At 40.4% G+C, this 25,752-nt stretch overlaps 1 protein-coding gene across 2 annotated transcripts in view; it reads left to right on the top strand.

Moving 5' to 3' along the window:
- Positions 1–24,534, top strand: part of NUBPL (NUBP iron-sulfur cluster assembly factor, mitochondrial) — a 151,590-nt gene extending 127,056 nt beyond the window's left edge. The window contains exon 11 of one of the 2 annotated variants that reach the window (XM_065635983.1): positions 24,338–24,534. In XM_065635983.1, coding sequence (XP_065492055.1) covers positions 24,338–24,349 — 12 coding nt within the window. In that variant the 3' untranslated portion in view covers positions 24,350–24,534. Of the gene's footprint in view, positions 1–24,334 lie in introns of both variants that reach the window. The other variant, XM_065635982.1, reaches the window with a different exon arrangement.
- Positions 24,535–25,752: the final 1,218 nt, after the last annotated feature.

Below are 25,752 nucleotides of genomic sequence, written 5' to 3'. Positions count from 1 at the left end.
GGGGTAACTCCCTGCAGAATACCTGTCCTTACTGCATTTACTGGTGTTTGTAAATTTGAATTTATAACTTGGTAGCAGGCTGTCCTTCTATTTCAAAACAAAGAATGCTAATTAAATATGAAACTACTCGCTAATGAGTGCTGTATTCACTGGATGGTTTTCACTGTGGTACCTCATTATTTCAAGTCATATAATGTCCTCTAATAATAATTCTCATACTGAATCTTATTTCCTTCATGTGAATTTCCATAGATGCGTCATTTTAAGGCACCACTTCAGCTATGAGATGTTCCAAATGAAATAGTGCCATTTAAAACCAGTGCTTCTCAAGGATAAAAAATCCTATTTTTTTTTTCCCACATCATCCCTAGTCAATCAGCTAAAAGCATCAAATTTATCCTAATCTAATAGTGGCTCCAAAGAGTTAAATACATTCCTCTGGAGCAATGCCACTGAGACAAATTAGATATTCCAAGCAGAACCAGGTTCATTGTGTAGTTTGCACATGCAAGACAGTTTATTCATGGAGTTTTTATCAAGAAAAGATACTGAACTTGTCAGAAAATAGTATGCATTGGGCTAAATCGTGCAATTCTCATCCGTGCCTGTGAACATTCGTACAAATAGACCCATGGGCTTCCCAATGAAAGTGTTTCATTATTATCATTCCTCGTACAGTGATCATTATGTGATTTGAAATAATAAAGCACCACAGCCTCATTGACTTCAGCGACACTACTTGGTTCACCAACATGAGTGAGGGCTGTGCAATGTAGTTAAGAGGATCTTAATAACAAAACCTCTGTTACCAAGTTAAATACAACCCCCCCCATGACCCTGCCATGGAACAGTCAGAAACCAACATGGGCACCAGTTCTCCCATCCCTGCACACACACACTCATCCCCCTCCAGTTTTTCTTTCAAAACAAAACCAGCTGTAACTAGAGGCTGAGTTTTACAAACTGAAAGGAGCTTGTAGCAAAAAGAACAAAAGTGCTAGTGTGCAGAAGCCACCCTGCAAAGAATGTTGGCAGGAGAGGAAGCCAGACCCTTCCACTGCTGTAACCTTAAACTATCATTTGTTGATGTTGATGTATTTCTAATAAGTGAGGAAATGAGAACACAAGGAAAAGGGGGATGGAGAACTTGAGACCTTTTGGAGACTAGGCTTTTCACATTTTTATATAGCTTGTCAAGGCAGAAGGAACTCTTTATTGAGTGAAAATAGCATACACTGCACAATTCACCCTTACACATATGTGAATGGGAAGTGCCACAATTTGCAGGCTTTTAATGTTACAGAAGTGAATCCAGTAAAGAAAAAAAAGTCACTCAAGTCCAAAGTGCAGACCAGGATGGGATTGTGGCTCCAGTTTCAGAGAGAGCCAATGCTTCTTCGAGGGAAAGATGAAGTGGTATAATCTGGAGCATGGCAGAGCATTACTTCAGTGTGGAAACACTATGAAGTTTGGTCTTTCCATGCACACTATAAAGGGGTCTCTGTTAAAAGAAAACACCATTTTAGTAGCAGTACTGCTGTCTAGGGAGCTGCTGAGACTGATATATATGGGTTAGTCTATAGTCTTGGGCTGAAGGGTTATCTTTATTTACCAAAAAAAAAAAAAAAAAAAAAAATATCTCAGAGGCATCTTCTAGTGCATGAAGAAAACAAATGAGTGTCCATCAGCAGTCATATTCTATCTGAGGATCTCTAAGCACCTCAGGAATAGGCAGTGTCCTTACGCCCATTTCACAAACAAATTGTGTCTGATAGAAGTTGTGGCAAAGCCATGATCAGCACTCACATTTGCTGACTCATTCTCTCTTCCACCAGAACATACCAGTAAAAGTAGTTTCCTATATCAGTTTTAGAGCAGCCTTCGACTTTCAATGGCTGAGGTGGAAATCACAGTTGCAGTGAAGTCAACAGCAATTTTGTCCCTCACTGCAGTGTCCCAGTTAAGTAGCAGATACTGTAATAAAAATATTTCACAGCCATCAACCCTGTATGAATTATCAGCAGCTGTCAGTTTTTATACTGAAAGATAAAGGCCAATAAAAGACATGGTATCTTTTTTAAGTTAAAATGCTATAAGGATGAAAAAAATCACTCCATTCCAAGAGTTAAATCCAAGCTTCTTCTCTAAAGTTTCTATGGCAACTAGATGCAATCTGTAGTGATATGGTAGTTAATGAAATGTTTCTTCCAGACCAACAGGGCAACATGTAACATTCGGTAATGAGGGATGTCTTTGGGGAAAGAACAGTGGCATCAAAGCTGCCTTCAAGCTAACTACATTGCACGCTAAAAGCATGGGGTAAAGTGTGTCCTGAAGTCCAATTCCCTTCTGTTTATTCACAGTGCTTCCTTCAAGTCTGCTCTGACGGTGAGAAACACTGCAGAAACACTGGTAATAAGAACATTACTTCAGAAGGAAGAGAGTAAGGAAAGAAAATATATTTGATCGCTTCCTTAATTGAATCATAATAAGAAAAAACCCCAACTTCTGAAGTAGATTTTTGTGTGTGTTTGAAAGAGGTTTACTTTTCCTTATAAATGGATTAGCTAACTGTTGACCTTTGATGTCAGCATACTATATCATATCTATATGTGTATGTGTGCGAATAGTGTGGATACAGATTAAGTCTCCATCCTTGTCTTGACTTCTCAGAAGCTGAAATCTATGTTAGCCTCTTTTTCAGCCTAGGTTCATCCCATCAGATAAAACACAAATGAGATAAAAGATGCGATAACTGTGCATGTGTCTCTGAGAGACAGAGGCAGCAACTCAGACACAACACTCTGCACCTGAGCGGTGACGCAAACTCCCCTGGTGCCCTCTGGTCCTTTTTGGCAGGGGTTGACTGTGCTGCCAAGACAGCTCCTGAGAAGCAGTTCCTGCCCTGTGCGTGGGGACACAGCTCTTCCTCCGATGAAGAGGGAGGAGAGGAGGTCAGGGCAGGGCTTAGGAGCCATCCGGTGGCCTCCTGCTCCTCGTGAGAAGGTCTCTTCCCTCCTCTGCTCTGGGGCAAAGCTTTGCAGCCTACTTAGTTGTTTGTTCAAAGCTGTAGCTTTGTCTTTGCGGGCGCACCAAACTTGCAAGAAATCTCACAGATATGTAAGTAAACGCAACCACAGACACCTGATTTTGGGTGCCCAGGTTTGACATGTTGGCTGTTGAATTTCTGTAAATACTTTTCCTACACACAGGCCTTGAAGAGCTGTATTAATGAACAGTCTATCCGGACCTAATGGGTACTTCCCAAACTGCCTCCCTTCAGTGCCACATGAATGCAAGTGTCCGAGCATGAGAGAAGTTAGGAACATGCTCTCTCCGTAGCCAAAAGAAAGAGAAACCTAAAAAACACACCTAAGAGACAGAGATTTAATTTTCTGGGGTGAAAATTAGTTGTCCTATATGAATGTGCTATGGTTATGTTGTACAAGATATACCTACTATGCTGTAGTAATACTGCTGTTGCAGCTCTGACAGCCTAAGGACATAAAAAACCAAACAGGGCCTCCCACGTACAAATCCTGCTTCAAGGCTTCAAAAATAGCTTAGATGCTAAAATCCTGGTCTGCTTCTCCCAGTGCCATAAATGGATCCTGTAAGAATAAGCATCATTTTCCTTTCCCCTCACCAGGTCTTGCTTCAGACACGTGTGCAGAAAAAGAAAATAGAACAGGTTACATGCAAAACAGATTCTTACCCTGGAAAGAGAAATGGGTGGCTTATTGCAGTGGGAGAGTTTCAGAAACATGCTGAATAAGGACTTCAGGAGGCCTCCTTAGGGCTGTAAAGCCAGGAGCAGGCTCATCCTTGGCGCTCACATCTTGGCCAGGGGACTGCGGGATGTGGGGCCACAAGGCAGATGCTTCATTAGGCTCCGTTTTTTTCCAAAGCACTGCTGAACGGTGAGAAAGCTACATCCTTTTAGCTGGACCTGGCAAGGATCTCCAGCTTTGTGGGTGTGACTCAGTGTGGCATTAGATGCTTTCGTTTAGGCATCTGCATTTGAAGATTTTTAGCAAATCTAGTTTTAAATGTATGAACTGTAAAAAAAACCCCACAACAACTTCATGGCTGTACCCCTGCCTCTGTACTATTAAAATACAGTGGAAAAGATTGGTGGTGTGCTGGATAAAAGCAATGTTTCCTTAGGCAAAATTACAAAGTATATTTTTTTTACTTTCTGGTTCTGAAGTGACATTTACAGCCACAGGACGTAAAGAACAAGGTACCTTAAAACACCCTTGTAAACTTTATACAGCCACTTAAGATGAAGCATAGTAGTAATTTATTTCTAAAAGGTTGAACTTTGTAAAAATTGTTGTCACTCAGTGAAGATTTCCCTCTCCTTAGCCAGGTTGTTTTAAAATGCATAATGTCTGTCCTTTGAAATGTCTCATGCCCTCTGTCTCTGCTCTTGTTGGTCTCCTTTCTCCACTTATACCAAATGCATTCGTGGTTAAAGCATTGATAGTGAAAGCAGTGTTAGGACCAGAAACTTTTTCTTCGTGGACAGGGATGATATTTGCCATTGTTTTAACAGCTGCATAAAAAAATGTCCTACAGTATTAAACAGAAGCACTCTGTTTTCAGCTTTGTCCTTATTTTGGAAACTGTCTGGATCACTAAAATAAAAACACAACTGTGCAAGCAGCAATTTATATGCCCGAGAGAAGGGTTTGTTGTTAAAAAATGCATTATGTTAGCAATAACAGTATTCATTTGAGTTAGATCATATGCAGTGGAAAGAGTTGAAGACTTCTAAACCCATATTTTTCCAGCCTTCAGTTGTGTCAAATACAACAACTCACTACAGGTATTTTGCTATTATCTATCTGAAGTTCGGAATAGTATTTCAGTTTGAGATTTCACCTCTGTAAAAAACAAAACAATCAACACAGTCCATCAGGATCACAATAAAATATTGTGTCATCAAAATTCAATGTACAGTTCACAGCAAATCAGAGCCAATCAGAGCATTTTAGTAGGACAGATAGTCATTTTGGTGCAAGGGTATCGCACGTGTCAGCATGGCAGCTGCCGTGCTATGAAAAGATCACTGTGCATAAAGCTGAGGCACAGATAAAGCTGGCCTGGAACCACATTGTTTGCTGTGGCCAAAGAAATGAGGTTCTTCTGCAAAAGTAAGTAAATTTTGAGTTATGTGTTTTGCATTTGTAGAGATTTCATGCAAGCTTCATTAGACAACTATCCCATAAATATGCTTGCTTTTTGAGAACAGTCTCAGAATAATTAATGTGCCTGAGCAGTGCTAGTTATCTGACGAATTGTGTATTTCAACAACAGAGAAAATTTTCTTTGAAATGGATTATGATTTGACTTTTCAAATGCTAAATATGCACATCCAGAACATCTCAGGCTATAGACTGAGGCCGCTGAGACCCTGTCCTGTCCTTCTTCCCTGTGTGGGCCCTAGTGCTTGAGTGGCCACATGAGGAGTTGCTTCAGAGAAGTGAGGAAAACTCATCCTACAAGAAAAGTCATTACTTCTTGGCTAGATCAGCTTTCTGGATGAGCAAGGCTAGGAACACATAGCCAGGAACGAGGGGGAAAGGCTTAGGTTGACTATGTTATCCCTGGAGGAACTCTCTGAGGCTGATTTCCCATGCCAATGGCAAAACTCCTGAGAGGGGGGTTGGAGAATCAAACCTTTTGGGTGTATATTCACTGAAATCTGTTGCTTTCAAGAAAAAGGGGCCTGGAAAGCCATGGTATGAGGAAGTTTCTGCACCTTTGCCCACTAGGTCAATCTGGATAAGCAGATCTGCATCTGTGGCTTTCGCTTGCCCTTCTCACAGTAATTTGGCTGGTATAGATCTACAGACAATTCCCATGGTGAGTGGAATTAATTCCTTCTTGGATTTGTACACTGTACAGATAGAAGGCAGAAAATAGAAAATTCCTTGCTGAATGTCTGCCCTTTTGTGTTCTTTACAAGTCATTTTTGTGCCATACCTAAAGAAATGGTGGTCTTACACTACAAAACAGTACACACATCATCCCTGCCCCTTCTATATCATAGCAAAAGCCCTGCATACTGACTGCGGTTTGTGAAGTCCCATATTGCTCTTAGATGTGACCTGTTCTTGCTCTTTCATTATTGATGCATTTCCTCACTGTGCTGAAAGATTCTTGACTCACAGAGTTTTTCAGCACATCACTGTCATTGCAGTGAATCAAATACTGTAATATTGCTAAATATCATCATTTATCAAACAGGCACAGGACTGAATTCAGATCCAGGGTACACACACATATAAAGGTTACCATACATATGTTTTTTCTGGGTCATTCTTTAGTTCTCTGGCAGTGTAATGCTTCATATGAGCTGGGCCTATCGTTGCTGGCACTGCAACTCTAGCAACATGAGACATTAGTTGATGCTGATTTACCACTGTACCTAAAAGTTCAGTGTACAGCAGCTTCGATGAATATAATTGTGTAAATCCTGGGATGCCTATAAGAACACTGCAAGCACTACAGTTGGGAAGTACAGGGAACTAAGTTCAGGTCCTGAACTAGTTCCCTAAACCAGGAGAGCTTGTATGAGTTTAACACAGAGAACATTTGTCGTTTAGGAAGGACGCTCCGGTATGTCTTGGAGGCAGAGGTGTAGGGCAGTGAAAACCAAATATAATGATGATTCTCAGACACTTTTATGTCATCATAAAAGACCAGTTGAGTAAGGAGGCAAAGATGACTGAAAGAAAAATTGTACCCAGGGAGCAGTCCCCCTCTTCCTCTTTACATACTGCTCAGTCATTGTAGGTATGAAGGTCAAGGCTTTTCAGTATTCTCCTGTCTGAACTCAGTGCCATAGCTAACAGAGTGTTGTTTTACGTTATGAATTCTTTGCTTCTCCAAATAAACAAAATTGCCTGTATTAACTTTGTGTATTGAAAAGAACATGCGCAGATTCGTATAGCCCCTGACTCCATGGGAAGCTCTGAAGTTTTTTGTTTGTTTGTTTTTCTTTTTATCTGTGTCATACCCAGTAAGTGAAAAAAGCAATAGAAGGAATTTAGATAGTGCTGCTTTTCAGAACTTAAGGAATCAATTACATTATTATTACTATGAAAGTATAGGTATGCTTTCTATTGCTAATTACTACACCTAGAAAGACCACAATGTAATGGCCATCCTAAAACCCAGGGATAAAGGAGAAGCCTCATCTTGTCTTCCAGGATTATTATTTTATATTAGCTCCTTTCTTGTTAGACTGGAGTCGTCTTTTTTGTCTAATCCTATTCCAGTGCGGGCACTGCACCAGGGCAGGCCCAAATGGGCAAGTCGTGAAGTCAGTTAACTGCATATATACTGGATATCCCAGTCATCAGATAAAATACCTCTAGCAGGTACATGTGCTCTGACAGGCCTGATTCTAAGAAAACAAGGCGGGTGGCACACCAGGTCATGAGATGGCATGTACTATCATGCACCAAAACTAAAACAAACAAACAAACAAACAAACGTGAGAATCCAGAGACCTTGTACCGCACAGAACAAACACAGAGCTGTCTGAAAAGCTGGGGAGTGATATGACGTGACAGGAGCAAGTATGTTGTTACTGCTATCTCCAGTTAGTATCTCGTAGTTTGTCTCATTCCTCGCACCGGGTAAAGCACCTGGAGCCGTACAAAGGGATTTTCAGGCTCTGGTGGGATGCAAATTCCCTGTGTGGGCAGCGGGGTGAGGGCTCACATACCTCTGCCCTCCCCGGCCCTACCATCGGCAGGGGTGTTGAGTACTGAGTGGCAGAGACCCCGGGCAGCTGGAGGCAGGAACCTGGCTGTAAATGAGACACCCTTCCCTGATGATGCCAAAAGCCATCAGAGCCTCGGGGCAGCAAATGTGCAACCCCGCCGCACACCCCACACCGGTGCAGAGCGCTGCCTCCTCGGAGGGACGGCTGCCCGCAGTAACCATGGCATCCCTCGCTCTGCTCCAGGACTGGAACCAATTACTGCAGCCAGCCTGTCATTTTATTGCATGAAACTATACTGCTCGGTGCGCAAAGACATAAACTTTTTTTCTTGAATATTCTTCTACCACCAGTAGTGTCACTGGGTGACCTAATTCCTTCATTCACACACACATTTATTTTTAGTGAATGTCAGATAAAATAAGAGCATGATTGTTCAGGAAAGAACAAATCAACTGTGTGAACTTATTTTCTAAAGGTGAACTGTCTGTGGGGAAATTAATGCCAATTTTTAATTACAAAATCACACCAATATTTGACTCTGACTAAAATGTTTGCATTTCAAATACAGGGGAAGAACTATAGTCTACTCGTAAATGAATTAAATAAATAAATGCAAATATATACAAAGCTACATTTGAAATGGATAATTCAAGTGTAAACTATCTTAAAAGGCAGCTGCTATTCACCTACAGAGGAGAAAGGAGGGACATTAATGTGTATACTTTGGCAGTTAATTGTCATAAATGTTATTTAAAGATTCTAGTCATAATCATGCATATCTAAGTAAATACCTGAAGATTATTTAGCATTCATAAAGTTTATGCTAATTTATCTATATATTGTAATATAATACATATATATTATGTGTGCATATAAATATATATATGTAACACTCTCTACACACACCTCATACATGCTACATCCATTAACAGAGAGTCATCTACTGTAGGTTTGCATCTGTTGCAGATTGTTATATAAATAAAAGTCTCCTTTTCTTTCCCTTTCATATGTTCTAGGTGTGGTAGACAGTGGCCTCACTGAAAACAAAAGCTAAAACTTCCAACCTTAAGTCCAAACTTGTTATTTAAATATAAAATTCCATTCAGTCATTTTACACGTAAACCAAAAGTTATGTATGTGTATGTGCATGTACACATACATATTTATGATTACGATATTCAAAATGGTAGTTTGGTAAGGCTGAATACATTTTTGAATGCGAGAGAAAATACTCCAGCAATGTGAAATGTGAAAGCTGGCCTCAAATATTCTCTGTATGCAAACTTTCTGCTGGTAGAATTTAATCAGTGTAAACATTTTTCATTTTGAACAGAATGGAAAGAAAAAGGGTAACTAATAATAGGTAATGGAGTAGAAAGATAAATTACTTAAAATCAAATAATGTATCAGATTAGCTAGTGATTAAAATAGATTTTTTTTTTCTGTCAGGAATCTAACCATTAGTTCCAGGCAACAGTATTCGCCGTGTCAGCTCCAGGTTTCTTATAAGTTCATGTCTGCAGCAATCACCGTCTAATCAGTGATAAACTGAAAAGATTTTCTAGATGTTAAAGGCTGGGCTTTGATTTGTGCAGAGAACAGCCTCTGCGCTCCAGGTTAACGGTGTGGCTGGGACCCAGACTCCGTGAACCCGCTTCCCCCACAGCCCCGCAGAGTTCACATCCCGGCCTGAGCTCCATGGCCTTGGTCTGGCAGTCCAGGCAGAGCTTTCACTGTCCAAGTGATGACCCTCGATTACCTTCGTTGAGTTTGCTACAAATTTTCTGTTGAGACTAGACGTGGGAGTTGTCAGGGAGAGCAGATTAGCTGCACTGAGGGTGAAGAAAATGCAATGTAAATGGTGAGATCAATTTACAGATAACTTTTTTTTTTTTTGGTGGGGGGAATGATATTTTGTGCATATTGGATTAGCAGTAAAAAAATATTCTAGCTTACCTAACAGATTTTGGGGGGCATTATGAAGAATTTCCTGTGCAACACTTAGCGTTGCTCATGAGGAAAACAAAGTCATGTCTGAAAGACAGCCATGGGTAAAACTGGTCTTAAAAGTACTCATTTCTTAATGTCTGCTTGGACTCAATTAACTATAGCAACTTCTGCTTCATGCCACTTGCCATCTGCTAGTCCTCAATTAGTCTGTCCCCTGGGAACTGAGCTGCATGGCTCTGCCCTGGCTTATTCCCATGGTTGGTCCTCGAGACTCCTGTGAAAGTGCTCGATGCTGCAAGGGCTGCCCAGCCCAGCTCTTAGTGGCTCTCCAGAGGGACCAACGGGATGGACTGTGTTCAAAGTGGCTGGCAGAAGCCATTCCCTACTGAAGGCAGCACCTGTGCCAGGCACCCTTGGGGTATGGTGGAGCAGAGAGGGTGGGTGTCCATGCCCTGGTATGTCTGACGGGAGCTGGAGCAGAACTGCATACTCTATTATGCTTTCCTGACTTGCCACTCCTAAGGGCTTTTATGCCAGTGCTATATAGTAGAGCAGGTCCTTTGCGACTTTAATGCCAGGGTTTTGTCAGCCTAAATCACAGACATTATCTTAATAGCTTCATCTGCTGCTCAGCTGAGCAGAGTGAGGCACAGAGAAGGATTGAATCCCTTTGCTTTCTGAGGGATCATTGTCTTAAAGCACTGCTAGAAATGTTGTAAATAAATATTCCTTTGGAAAAACCTCTCAGTGCCTGTCCAGTCTCAAGAACTGCCTTTGCAGGTAGAGAGATACTTCTGGAAATTTTACAATTTGAGGAATGCTGTTCTTCTGGAATTTAGTGGGCTTGGTTCTTCAAATGTTGCCTTTCAAAACCAAACTAGCACTGCAGCAGTCTCCTAGAGATTCCTCGTGCTGGAATCACTTCTTAAGCAATAATTTGCAGCTAAAAGAACCAAGTTTAAAGTTATATGCCCAAATTCTAGGAAGAGACTAAAATTTTTCTGCTCTTTGGAACAGCAATATACTTTATTATTGCCTGTAGTCCCTATGATTAGGATAACATGAACATGCTCATAGGAAGTAACTGAGGAAGTGACCATTTATGCTGCTGCTGCCCAAAAGTCTAGAGCATATGGTTATTTATTTATCCACTGCAACAATTACTCTGTAAACATGCAGTACATTCTTGGAGAGAAACAAAAGCCAGTATCTCTCAGCAGGGAAGAGGGAGCCCACTGGTGTGTCCCACCCAGCGAACAGGGCCAGCCATTGTTTGGGGCTGTGCTCACTGTTACCATGCAGGGGATCTCAGCCCCTGCTGAACACAGCCCAGAAAGCACATTCCTGCATCAAATGTCATCATCCTCAGAGTCCAGATGAGAAACTGGAACTGAAGCAGGTGAAGCTGCCTACAATGAAGCATCCCAATTTCATGGTGATGTCCATATTAAACAAAAAGTGTGAGAAATTAAGCAGACAAATGATAGCGAAGTAAAGTTGTTATTAAAAGGATACAGATTCCATCAACAGCACTGAGTTCAGTAAATAGAAAGGTCATCTTTCTGTCTCTCCCTCACTCTGAACTGCAGCATGACTCAGAAGAACAAACAATTGAATAGGTTTCATTAGATGCCTGCATGCAGATTAGCCTGGTTTTTTTTATTACTTGAAATTTCATTCAGTTCCCTGTTTGTGCCACAAACAACAAAGTTAATTCTTAAAAAATGCAACTGTAAAAGCAATATTTTTTGCATATGTTTAACAATCAGCCACAGATTAATCTATTACATGCCCCTGCTTTGATGGAACTGTAGAAATAGAAGACAAGAAAAGGAAGGGAGAAGTGAGAGGAAAAACCATCATAGATTTGTGGATGGATCTAGAAGTTGAAAGGGCGTACATGGCAGGTGTGCATGTGCGTTAGAATTAATCACACCAGTAGTAATGGTTGTCATAGTCTGAAGAGAAATAGAAGGAGAGCTGGACACTCCTGATACTTTACTTAAACCATAAGATTTGGGCTGTGTGTCTCTGCAGGGCAGACTTCTTTCCAAACATTTTGTGCCCTCTGGGGCAGGCAGAAAAATCTATTCCTCATGACCTTTTTTTTTTTAGGAAAAAGTGTAAGTAAAGTTTGCAGTATGATATTTGTATGCAGGGATTAGCTCCTGGTTTCTTTACTTGGTATAATACCTTAGGGTATGTTTTTAAAGCACTACACAGAATTTTGGTCTCACTCGTCAACTTCTGTTGACTTTAAACCTCATGAGTCACTTTGACAATATATCCCAGAGGCTTTCTATCTTATATTGGCTTTTATTTCAATTTCCCTGCTTTTTGGGGGTTATTTCTGAATTTAGGGTTAGCTGTCATGGGAAGCTGTCTTTAAGGAGAATTTTCTTTGCATGTGGAGGATGTTCTGCTTTCAGCTTTTCAAACAATTATTTTTTCTTCTGCTTTTCTTTGTGGAAAAAAAAGCCATTTTTCTTAGTATCTGCAATTTCTTTTGCTTATTTGGTTTACACATGCCAGCAATGGCTGCATTACCTCAAAGTCACCATGCGTGGTCCCCTTGTGAATATTATTGTGACTTACGTGTAACTGTAAATGTACCTGGTAAGACCTATAGTACTATAATGGCTAAGCACTATAAGACCTAGCAAAGAATTTATAAACTATTTCTTTTGCAGAATGGCTCTTTTCTTCTCTCTTAAGAAAAAATTCCCAGCTGATTTTCCATATCAAATCTTTCAGTGAATCACATGATGTGATAAAGCTTTATGAAAGTGATACTTGGCTCCATCACAGCTGGATGCACGTCTAATCCTCTGCTTGGTAATCTGTTAAGGTGCCCAGAATGGTGGATTGGCCATCGTTTGTGGCTCTCACATAGAAGTTATGTCAAATAGAGAAATTTATGAGGGTGAGAGAGACATTCTGTCCCCAGAAGGGATTTATCCCAATTCACTTCATTACTCCTCCAAAATGCTACATGAATAAATAGCGTTAAGAAGAGAACCTCAGTGAGAGACAGGTCTGTCTTCTGCTAAATAGGGATGGCAGCTATAGTTACCCTTAGTTCCTCTCATTGACAGCTAGCACCAGGTGGGCTAAAAGGCATGACGAGAGGCAGCTTCCTTCGTGCTGGAAAAATCTCGGTGAATGTTAGCCACCTCTGCCAGGCTGTGCCATCACCTACATCTGGGTATAGCATCAAACAAGGGTTGACAAAAGAGTAAGTATTTCCCTTGAAGCACTTGGCAGAAAATAAACAGCTAGAGCAACTGTCAGTAAACTCTTACTTCCTCGGTAGGATTCTGATAACAATGGGAAGAGGAAGGAAAAACTAAACAAACAGTACATCTGTTATAATTGACACAATAGGCTAGTTTCTCCTCTTGTGGCTTTATGTGGTCATAGGCAAGGATGCAAACAACGATAAATGCAACCATTACTAAAAGCAACTGCTCTCCATCAAGGTATTCAGGTAGCAAGATGATGAAAATTCAGGCTGAGCATTGTTTTCAAAAACATTTTCCACTTTGCAATGAAATAGCAGCTGATTTTCCTTTTTTCCTGGTACCTGTTTCATCTAACTGACAAAAAAGTTGTTTCAGGATTGGAAAGCATATTGAAAACATGAAATAATACCAATGAAATTCTTATTGAAATTGTGCAGAGAAATTACACTCTCAGCCTTTCTTTAGTGTTTGTAAAAGTCTGGGCCATAAATATGGCATACATGGTATTGCTGCACATCATTATCAACAGTATTGTTTTCATTAAAAGAAACATTTTCTCTAGCTTCACTAACCATTGGAATCAAATGCTTTACTGAACTCTAATTAGTGTAAGTGTACTACATTACCTTTGGCTAGAGAGCTGGTTATCTTGGTAAAGAAACATAAGATTTTGTTAGTATTTAGCTATACTAAGTAAGGTCACGTTATATTCCATTCAGTTTCCATTGTGCCTTCAGGTCTGACTGTTTTCCCCTTCAAATCTCTTCCTAAAGCTTTGCATTTAGTTCAGATCAATTTAATGGGCCTGTAGTGGCCCTAACATCTCTTCTTTCCCCTTCCCTGCTTCTTCACATAGGTGATTTTCTGGTTACTTGGTACCATTCCATTTTATAAATATGTTGCTAATACTTGGTATCAGACCTAGAATTTCCTGTGCCCTTCCTTTTGAAATTCAGTCAAGGAGATGACCTAGCCCTTCACATGTGGAGATTTGTTTCCAAGTCAGGACAAGTTCCATACCCTTTTCCCAACCTATACCTGCTTAATTTTAGGAACATATCTATATGTTCTTTAATATCTGCCTTTTCCTTGTATAATGAGCCTAATTTTATCTTTCCCTGCTTTTCAGTTTTATGACTAAAGGGCATTGTTTTCATTTCCTTTGACTATTGAATATATTGACTTTGTTCTTACACCTCTTGACCAGTAAGATGTTTGTTTCTTGACTGACTGGTGGGGTTTTTTCGCCATTCCCTTATTGTCAGTAATGTTTTTGAAATCTTCTGCCTTACTGTATCGGTTCCAAATAGGACTGGCACCCTTAATTTAATGACATTCCCACTTTCTTCAAGGAAGAGGTTTTTGAGTTTTTTTGCCTGGCTGACTTCACTAGTCCTCTCACTTCCTTAAAATTTGTCAAGTCGGGGACTTTCACTATTATGTGTACTGCAACTCTTGCAGTAATAACAGTGTAGCATAAATATCCATGGCAGCTTTGAATTAGGTTACTCGTGTGCTCCTCTAATTGTACCAGTTAGATTTGCTCGGGCTAACTTACTCTATTTCTTAGGTGAGTTTTACTTCACCTCCTGCTAGTTCCCAAGTTTATTACAGACTGCTGAGTTACAGCTCATGCTTTTTGTTTGTTCTTCCACTCCATTGAAATGACATCAGCTTCAGATCATTCAATTCAAGGTTATTTCCCATGATGAAGTTATTTTATAAATGTCCTCCCTACTAACAAAACCAAATGTAAAATAGAACTCTGTTCAGTTGTTTTAACAACTATTTGATGAAAATACCTGTTGGTTATTTTACCAGGGAATAGCTGGCCTCTGAATTATTAGTGGCATTTTTCTCAGTTCTTTTCCTTGGAAAGTTAATGTCACTTACAATTTGTCTCCTTCCAAAACCACAAGTTTCTCTTTATGTACATGCGATCTTCTCTAAATAGTTCTTGGTTAGAGGGAGACTGGCTTTGACTAGACCTCAATTTGTCACTTGTTCCTAGGCAATAGTGTCTGTTTTGGCTACTGCTTTTTCTACCATCTGAATAGTTGGCTGAGCTTGCTCTCAAATATCTTCACTTCTCCTGTGATAGAAAAGTTACATCATTTGTTCCTGATGCAAAAGAAAACAAAAGATGACTATTTCTTTGGTGCACTTTCTGCTCCAGTTTGGTACTCTACTGGTATTCTACCATTCTCTCTTTGTATAGCATCAGCCCTGATCCTAATGAGCTAATTTCTTTTTGTATTCCTTATAGCTGTTAACAAGTCTTTGCCACACTTCTCCATGGATCTGGTGGAGATGCTAGCTGTTGCAATGCTGCAGGTGGTTGAGGAACAATTGTTATTGACTTGTAGTTGAGAGTCACTTCAGGGTTGTGCTCTTAGGTATCGCCAAGTTGAAAAGTAACAAAGTAAGTTAGGGAGAGTTCTCTCAAGGTCACAGAATAAAACTCATCCTTGTTCCTATGCACTGCTTGCCCACTGATATCCCTTCAATGAAAATTGGATGAACACTGGGTTTCTTAAAGAAATCATGCTGTATTTATGGAATTTGGTTTGCTACTTATTTATTTTGTATTCTCAACATTTTGCTGAAAGAGTGAAGAATTGGTGCCTGGAAGCAAAGTTGGAGAAAATTTAAAACACAAATTTAGAAGTTTCCTTGCATATTCATGTGGAATAAACATTCCACATTTTGTCATTGTGTTCAAGATATTTTCTGCCAGAATTCACAGATAGTCTGTAGATAAGTTTTAGAAAAGGTAGTAGATCACCAGCCACTCTGTTTAAATAAATGTCATAATAGTAAAAGGAAATCAAGAATATTAACTGTGCAACACAAGGATTTGTGTTCATGTTGATTTTAGTTAAATATCTGTGAGAAAGACAGTAATTTTCATCACTCTTTCTGAAACAAGTTGGTAAAAAAAGGTGTAAGGCAAATAAAATCCACCGGTTAGACATTTTCTAAGTAGGATTCATTAAGGAGGAGTGAAATGTTTTTGTGCATCTTTTGCACTCATGATGTACTTTAAAATGAATGTGGATACTCAATGGCTCCACTTAAATTACAGTTTAACCCTCACCCTAATGCATTTTCATTTAAAAATGAAGTTTTGATTACAGATATCAACAGAAAAATTAATCCATTCAGTGTATTTTTGAGCAGTGTTCTTCGAAGTTAATACAAACTATTTACATGCAGATTGGGCATTATCTGTACATCCATGTTTTTGATTCCTTTTTCCTCTCTGTGTGTATGTAGGGAAAGGCAAAAGAAGAGAGAAGGAGAAGGGAGAGACAGAGCATTGGGAAACCTCTTTGCTGATAAAAGTTTTCTGCAGAAATCACTAGTGTTCAGGGAGGCTGGAGAGAAGTCTAACCACCACAGTCAATAAAATATTTTGATGGTTTATAATCTCAAAGAGAGAGCCCCTTTCAAATTCATTGCCTCTTGCTATTACAAACTCTGCAGCTGGCTCTTCAGTGTGCTTTGCCTGATATATTACGTTAATCAGCTCCCTTATTTTTGCTAGGCAGCAACCACTCCTTCAAAAACCCCACCTAATTGAGTGAGCTATTTTGAGGTGTTTTGTCTTGCAGCTGGGAAGCCAGACTTTTTGCCAGTAATTTGTAGTCTCTGCTTATGAATGAAACAACTTCGTAGCTTCCTCAAGCTGGGTTTTTGGAAGCTATTTGTCAAAGCTTTTTTCATAGTTCAAGGCAGAAGCCTCCACTGCGGAAGTAATGAAAAACTTTTGGAAACTAGTGGAATTTGTTGATAGTAGTTTTTCTGGTTTTAATCACAGAGGTGGTCTCCTGCTGGGAGTTTCCCCCTTTATATAAATCCACTGTAGAGAAGACATTTCATGTCTCTCTCGTAAGACACTTTGGATTCTCTAGATTCTTTCTGAAAAGCCTTTCTCCTGGGACTTGCTTCTTTCCTTGTTTCTTTTCTTTTCCTGTGAAAACTATACATATTCAATAATATTTTAAAAACTTTAAATTATACTTTTTTTGTCGCTTTGAAGGCTTTTATTTTATTGGAATTAAACAATCTGTATGTTATTAAAGTTTACTTCTTAGCTTTGCCTGCCCTTTTGCCTTTATAAGAGCAGTCTTCTGGTAACTGGTGCTGGAGAGATTGCAAAAATATTGACATGCTCTTTCCTCCCTCTGAAAAACTGCCAGAGACTGATTTTTCTCAAGCATGTTCCATTTCCAATTTAGTCAAGCCACTAGGCTGCATCAGTAACTCTTCCTCAGTTAAGATTGTTTAAAGCAAATACTCTATTTTCCTATTAAAGTATCTCCCTATTTCCCTCTAGAGAAGCACTGCTACTAGAGATTGCAGGGCTGGCTGCACAGCATTATGAAGTATCAATTTTTCCCTCACCAGCCGTGAATGAGCCTGATCATGGCCTTCAATTTGATTATGCGTGTTCAGATGAAGGTTGGCTGAGGGTGGAGGAAATGCATAAAGCACAGCTATTGCTGTTCAGAGACACTGGTGACAGTGGGTGGTATAGTCTTTCTCTGTGAGGAATGACCATTTCAAGTCTTCTGTTGGCTTGCTCTGCCACTTTAGCAGATGCCCCGGCCTGATGGGTGCTGGGAGGGCAGGCATGTTCCTGCTGAGGAGCACAGCACCCAGAGGATCACTTCCATGGCAGGAGGAGTCCCATGTGAGAGCTCTGCCACGAAGGACCAAAGGAAGCAAAACACTAATGCCAGAGCCAACACATTCACCCAATGTAGCAGTACAGGATCTGGTGGAAACTGAATGGTTAGGACTTCAGCAGGCTGAAGGCTGGAGGAGGAGAGCTCATAGCGACTGCTGAAAAACTGGAGGTGGTAGAGCTCTAACCAGAGGCGGTAAAAGTATAACTATTTTGCCTTTCTCTTTTCCTAATATGTTATGTGTATCTCGTCAAAATTTGAAATTTTCAAGGGAAATATTGACATCTTCCCACTTTGAGGGCATGGTGTTTGCTAGAGTGCTGAGGCCACAGAAGGCAGGCAGTTACCTCCCGGGTTGCCTTCAACTTGGAACTTTGCTTTCCTCCTACCAATAAGCAATGGTCTAAGAAGTCGCAATTGTGGTCTTTACAGCCTTTTCTGTAGAAATCAAAGACATTTTTTCTATTAAAGGTGCAAGTGAATGCAGAGCATTCCCAAAGGTTCTTGGCTTTGCTAAAAAGACTCTTTACGCAGAAGACAGTCTAATCTTTCAAACTTCCTTTCCATGAGCCCGTTTTTTAGATAATCCATCTTTGCCTGCTAGCATACTACTCTTGATAATGAGTCTGTCCTCACATCAGGTTAAAATGTATCACTACAATTAATTTCTTTTAAATATAGTGTTCAGAGGATAATGAGAACTAAGCCCTATTTTAAAGCTGATCAGGTGGTGCAAGATAAGAATCTAATTCTTTTCACGGAAACTGACAGACTTTTACTTCAAAACCAACTACACTTCATTAAAACTGTGATAAAAGCCTGCAAACTAGAGCCGAAATATTGCAGCTGTGAGTTCTCCAAAGTAAGTGAAGAATTCCTATATTGTTTCAGTATGACACGATGTGTATGTAATAGGTTAACTCTATTTCCAGACACATTTGGACCTGAAGTATTGATTTTCTTCCTTCCTGTTCATATAACTAAAGGAATTTAGAGCCAAACCAAACAAAGGACTTTTAGGCACCTTAGGTGGAAGTTAGGTGGAATTTAGATGCCTATATCCAACATCTTAGTGCTGAAACCCTTCACTTCAAATGCCAGCTGATCCTGAAGATACCAGAATTCTTATATTTTGATTTAAATCTTTCCAGGCATTTTTTGCACAAGCTCCAAACTGTCTCAGTTCTGTGCTCAAATCTAATCACAATCACAAACCAGAGAGTAGATGCTTTTCTTCTCAGGGGCTTGAGGCTGTAGATATTTCTGGAATGTGTTTAATATTGCTGACCCCTCTAAAAATAAATGTGTGATAGCCACCAACTTCTTTTAAGGCACAAGAAGAAGCACGTCTCATTTCTTCTACAGCATTAGAGTGCCTAGGGCATTCAGGTACTGGAAGAGATCAATGTTTGGTCCCTTCCCTTCCACTACTTGAGGAAATCAAATAGTGTTCTCAATGCATGACATATTCTGAATGGGGAAAAAGGGAGACCTGGAGAGGAGCAGAACGGTGATTAAAGATTTCACTGATCTAAAGAGGAAGAACATAGGAGATGGCACAACTCTGTGGCTAGGAAGCTGAGGTAAACCTCATATATGGTAGGGAGATAAATTCTGCTTCAGCATGCCTTTTTCACTGTTTAATATAAAACACTATTTTATATTATCCAGTATTTTTTTTGCTGAATAAACCAATTCAAGGCAAATTGATTTTTAGTATTATGATATTATTCTACTGTGATATTATTTTGTTATGGTCCTGTGTTCTGATAGATTTTCTGGTGGCATTAACAGAGACATGGTGGGACAGCTCACATGACTGGAATGTGGTCATGGATGGCTATGTCCTTTTCAGGAAAGACAGGCCAGCCAAGCGTGGTGGTGGAGTTGCTCTTTACATGAGAGAGCAACTACAATGTATAGAGTACTGTCCAGGTGCGGTTGAGGAGAGAGTTGAGAGTCTGTGGGTGAGAATTAAGGGGCAGGCTGGCAGGGGTGACACTGTTGTGGGAGTCTATTACAGGCCACCAGATCAGAGTGAGGAAGTTGATGAGGCCTTCTATGGGCAGCTGAGCGTGGCCTCACAGTCACAGGCTCTGGTTGTTATGGGGGATTTTAACTACCCTGATGTTTGCTGGAAGGACTACCCAGCCAGCCAGCCTCAGTCTAGCAGATTCCTCCAGTGCATTGACGATAACTTTCTGATGCAAATGGTGGAGGATCCGACTAGGAGAGGTGCGCTGCTGGATCTCGTCCTTGCTAACAAGGAGGGTCTGGCTGAAGCAGTAAAGGTGGAGGGCTGCCTTGGTTGCAGTGACCATGAGATGGTGGAGTTCAGAATCTCATGTGGCGGGAGCAGAATACCGAGCAGAATTGCAACCCTGGACTTCAGCAGGGCCGACTTTGGCCTGTTCAAACAATTGCTGGAGGAAATCCCGTGGGCAAGGCTGCTTGAAGGTAAAGGGGCCCAAGATAGTTGGTTAATATTCAGGGAATGCTTCTTCCAAGCTCAAGATCGGTGCATCCCAACGCGCAGGAAGTCAAGGAGGGGAGCCAGGAGACCTGCGTGGTTAAACAGGGAACTGCTGGGCAAACTCAAGTGGAAGAGGAGGGTTTACAAATCATGGAAGGAGGGGCTGGCCACTTGGGAAGAATATAAGGCTGTTGTCAGAGGATGTAGGGAGGCAACTAGGAAAGCTAAGGCCTCCTTAGAGTTAAACCTGGCAAGAGGGGTCAAGGACAACAGAAAGGTCTTCTTCAAATACATGGCAGATAAAACTAGCACCAGAGGCAATGTAGGCCCACTGATGAATGGGGTGGGTGCCCTGGTGACAGAAGATACAGAGAAGGCAGAATTACTGAATGCTTTCTTTGTCTCTGTCTACTCTGCCGGAGGCTGTCCTGAGGAGCCCCGTACCCCTGAGGCCCCAGAGGAAGGCAGGTGAGAGGTGCCTGAGGACTGGAAGAAAGCAAATGTCACTCCGGTCTTCAAAAAGGGGAAGAAGGAGGACCTGGGCAACTATAGACCGGTCAGCCTCACCTCCATCCCTGGGAAAGTGATGGAACACCTTATCCTTGGTGCCATCTTAAGACATATCAAGGATAAGAGGGTCATCAGGGACAGTCAACATGGCTTCACCAAGGTGGTGTTTGACCAACCTCATAGCCTTTTATGAAGACGTAACAAGGTGGATTGACGATGGCAGAGCGGCAGATGTGGTCTTCCTTGACTTCAGCAAAGCATTTGACACCGTCTCCCACAGCATCCTCACGGCAAAACTGAGGAAGTGTGGACTGGATGATCGGGTAGTGAGGTGGACTGGGAACTGGCTGAAGGAAAGAAGCCAGAGAGTCGTGATCAATGGGGCGGAGTCTGGTTGGAGGCCTGTATCTAGTGGAGTGCCTCAGCGGTCAGTTCTGGGACCAATACTATTCAATATATTCATCAACGACTTGGATGAGGGAATTGAGTGTACTATCAGCCAGTTTGCTGATGACACCAAGCTGGGAGGAGTGGCTGACACGCCAGAAGGCTGTGCTGCCATCCAGCGAGACCTGGACAGGCTGGAGAGTTGGGCAGGGAAAAATTTAATGAAATATAACAAGGGCAAGTGTAAAGTCTTACATCTGGGCAGGAACAACCCCAGGTTCCAGTATAGGTTGGGGAATGACCTATTAGAGAGCAGTGTAGGGGAAAGGGACCTGGGGGTCCTGGTGGACAGCAGGATGACCATGAGCCAGCACTGTGCCCTCGTGGCCAGGAAGGCCAATGGCATCCTGGGGTGTATTAGAAGTGGGGTGGTTAGTAGGTCGAGAGAGGTTCTCCTTCCCCTCTACTCTGGCCTGGTGAGACCTCATCTGGAATATTGTGTCCAGTTCTGGGCCCCTCAGTTCAAGAAGGATAGGGAACTGCTGGAGAGAGTCCAGCACAGGGCCACAAAGATGATTAAGGGAGTGGAGCATCTCCCTTATGAGGAAAGGCTGAGGGAGCTGGGGCTCTTTAGCTTGGAGAAGAGGAGACTGAGGGGTGACCTCATCAATGTTTATAAATATATAAAGGGTGGGTGTCACGAGGATGGAGCCAGGCTCTTCTCGGTGACGACCAACAGTAAGACAAGGGGTAATGGGTTCAAGCTGGAACACAAGAGGTTCCATTTAAATGTGAGAAGAAACTTCTTCTCAGTGAGGGTGACGGAACACTGGAACAGGCTGCCCAGGGAGGTTGTGGATTCTCCTTCTCTGGAGACATTCAAAACCCACCTGGATGCCTTCCTGTGTAACCTCACCTAGGTGTTCCTGCCCTGGCAGGGGGATTGGACTAGATGATCTTTCAAGGACCCTTCCAATCCCTAACATTCTGTGATTCTGTGATTCTGTGATTTTTTTTTTAATTCACCTATTGTTAAAGTTGCAATAAAAATACAAACCAATACAGGAAGGGTAAAACAAGCACTGAATCATGTGGTGTATTTATCATGTCCTTGTAGCTTGCAGCAGTAGTTTTCCAGTTAAGCTCTTTAGGACAAGTAATAGCACCAAAAATGTAATGATCTCATCTGTATGTAATGGAAATACTCCGTGAATCAGGTACAGCGGAAACCCGCTATCCTTTCTACAAATAAGGAGCTCAAATACTTTAAAATTCTAGGGATATAATTTTAATGAATAAACTTAGAGTAAGGTTTCTTTTTGGTTTGGGTTTTTTGTTTGGTTTTTTGTTTTGGTTTGGTTTGGGTTTTTTTTAGCGAGTAAGAATTTCCCTTACATAAGAATAATCATTCAAAGGGATAGCTTTGGCAGCCTGGCAGTGAATGGGGTTAGAAGCTCTGAGTGGACACTCAGGACATTATGGAAAAAAGATGGGTTACTAATACTTCCATATATAATTATGGAGATATTCTATCAACTCATACAGTGAAACCAACTTGTCAGATATGGAGAAGTTTACTACAGGGCATGGCATTACATCTGGGAAACAAGAAGATGTTATATAGTGTTTGTTCATCAGAAATGCAGACAGTGTGGTGATGATGAGAACTTGGCTGTTGGATGCCAAAATGAACTGCTGAGAGACATCTATGAGACAGAATTGCCGTGCCACAGGAAAATACTTCGACATGTTTGTAGGGTTCTCTGTGAAAACAACACAACAATGAATGATAATTTAAATAAATTTAGAAAAGTGTTTGAGAGCAGACCAAAAGAGATGAATATAACACTTTGTGGACCTGTAGTGTTCCCACATCTTGACTATTGCATTAAGTTTGATGATTTAATTTTTACATGAATATAGAAGAATAAGGAAACAAGAACAGAACAGGACAATAAAAAACATCAAATATTTTGCATAACTTCTACATGAAGCTACAGTAGGACTTCAGGGGGAGGATAGATATCCATAATGCCATTAATGATATGGAAAAAGAAAATGGGAAGTAATTAATGAGTATGTTGCACAGTATAAAGAGGAACCTGGTGAAATTAGGTTTTAAAACAAACCAGAGGAAGTTATGCAATTTTCCCAGCTGAGATTTGGAACTGTAGATGTTGTCTAATCCAAAAAAAGGTTGGACTAATTAATGAAAAATAAGGAATTTTCTTAACATAATCACATAGACCCAGCATTTAGTTTAGGAAGTCCTTCTGTTCCTGACCTAGAGAAAGTTCATTCAACTTGTTTTTGCTCTGACTCGATATGAAATTCTCAGGTATAGAGAATACAGGCAGCATGAAAATTGTATTTGCTGAAAGAGCCATACTAACAACTTTCATAAACAGAAAATATTGCACAAAATGGCTTAGAGAAAAATATGAAAATTAAAATAGAGACCCTATACATCTTTCTCCCCAGCCCAATCAAAATTAGTGAAAACTTTCTAAGTCCTCAACTTGAAAAAATGCAGAACTGCCTATTTCCAGAGATGCCATCTGTAGCTGGTTTAGAGTTACTTGTGACTGCAAAGCCTGCTACAAGGCTTTAGGAGTGAGGCAGCCTGCAAATAAAGTTTCTGTGAGCCTTTTGTAGAAGAAGAGTAAAGAAGTTGTGGGAGAGGAGCTTCCACGGGCCAACAGTAAGAGTCTTGATAACATCTTTTCTACTTAATCTTGAAGTCAGAAAGTTCTTTTGGTACAGTATTGAGAAGAAATGTTGATTTAAACAAATAAATTAGTTCCTTAAAATATTTTTTAATACTTTAAAACACCTGAACCATTAGAAACATTACTTCCAATGCTAGAATGTGCCCGTTTCCCCTCAATACAAGCATTTTCATCCACATCTAATCAGGATTAGGCCACCCTCTGAGGCTATGAATTTAGTGATTGGTTTGTGAAAGGATATTAAAAATCACTGAAAATATTACTGAATTCATTGCCTGATCTGCCAGTAGGCAGCATCTGAACAAAAGCATTATTTCCTTTTGTGAATCATGGGTACTATTGATTGCCGTTCCAGTAAATGTGTAAAGCAAGAGAAAGAATAATATAACTTGGCCCTGTAAGTCACATTCTGAAAGAATGAGCTTTTAGAAGTGGAAGTTTTGGTGATTTAAATTTCCAGCAACCCAGTCTGAATTCCAGGAGGATGCTTGTTAAAATTGAACCATGGCAGAGTCTGGATGGTTTAGCCCATGCTCTAGGAGTCACAGGATGTACAACTATTGTTATGGTTACTACTAATAATGAACAGAGCTCCTCTACCTCTCTTTCAGCAGATCTTTCCTTGAGGCTGAAACAAGTGGGAGTTCAGATTATTAGAGCTCAGTGAGAAGAAATAAATATGTATTTTAACTTTGCATCTATTTGTACTGGTAAGAAATTTTCTCTTCTTTCATGAGAGCCCAGTGCTGCAAGTTGTTGAGCATTCTTCATGTATGTTTAGTTGAGGATGCTCAGCATTTTCTATTAGTTGGTTGGCATATTTGAGACCTTCATGATCTTTTGAGCTTTTGGTAATCCCAAGGTGGTGTACGCTTGAAAATGTCAATGCATGAAACTTACCTTTCATTAAATTTTAGCAATAAAGGACTTCTTGGAAAATACACTGAATCACTGACATGAAAAGTAACATCTACCTAGGTTCTGCTGCAACCAGCAGGAACTTAACTATTGACTTTAGTGAAATGGGAAAGTATTTCAGATGAAACATGAGACAGATCACTATAAAATTCACCTTAATTACACTGCCTTAACTTTGGAATTGCATATTTCGAATGACCATTGCACAAGACCATCATGCTCTGATGGGGTTTTTCAGCTGACTTAAATCTATGTACATAATAATATAATGTAGAAAATCAGCAGAACTCAGGTTAATGAAGCTGTATCACTGCTCTGCCAGTGACAGGGAAAAGCACAATCACATATTTGGAAAGTTTAAGAAAGTGGATGGACTGGTACCCCTGATGGGACACAACCAATATTTTGGGTTGACCTGACCCCCTCTCTCTCTTCTGATACAGACACTTTCTTAAGAACTGAGAGGCATGATAACAATGCTGCTTTTCCAAATATTCATGTTGAATTATTCATTGCATTTTAATAGAGAATAATCATATGCAACAGGTGTTTTTCCTCTGGCTTGTTGAATCACAGCGTAACTAGCCTCCAGTTATTTGCCTCAGGGAAAGAAACGGTAGAGCAAATCAGCCTTATTTTAAAATAATTACTGCAATCCTACAGTGCCTGTCAGTTGTTATTTTACTGTTTTATGTCAATGTATAGTACATGTACAAATAGGCCTCTGAAACTGGGAGAAAAAAATGCAACCTATGAAATAAAATTTGAGAAAATAACTTGTGGATTTAGTAAATATGATTCCAGTAGAAGTGAAGGGCCTATTCTATACATTGCATTAAAATCCTTCTGAGCAGAGGAATAATGAATTGCTACCATGATGATAAAAGGAATAAGGATTATTATAATTTTTCTCAAAATAATTGCCATGATATAGGGATGTAGTTGGGGTCCTAATTTTGTGGCTTTTATGTCAGCATTTAAAAAAGATTAATTTAATTTAAGCAGGATTAAGTAAAATTTCAATAGGAACTGAAAGTATGTTTTACCATTCTGATTCTTTTACATTTCTAAAATACAGTGGCAGTTAATAAGATGTTAGTGCCATACCTAA

The sequence above is a fragment of the Caloenas nicobarica genome, chromosome 5, assembly GCF_036013445.1.
Source record: "Caloenas nicobarica isolate bCalNic1 chromosome 5, bCalNic1.hap1, whole genome shotgun sequence".
Classification (NCBI taxonomy): Eukaryota; Metazoa; Chordata; class Aves; order Columbiformes; family Columbidae; genus Caloenas; species Caloenas nicobarica.
The sequence above is the reverse complement of the archived record's forward strand: the minus strand, read 5'-3'. Positions and strand labels throughout refer to the sequence as shown.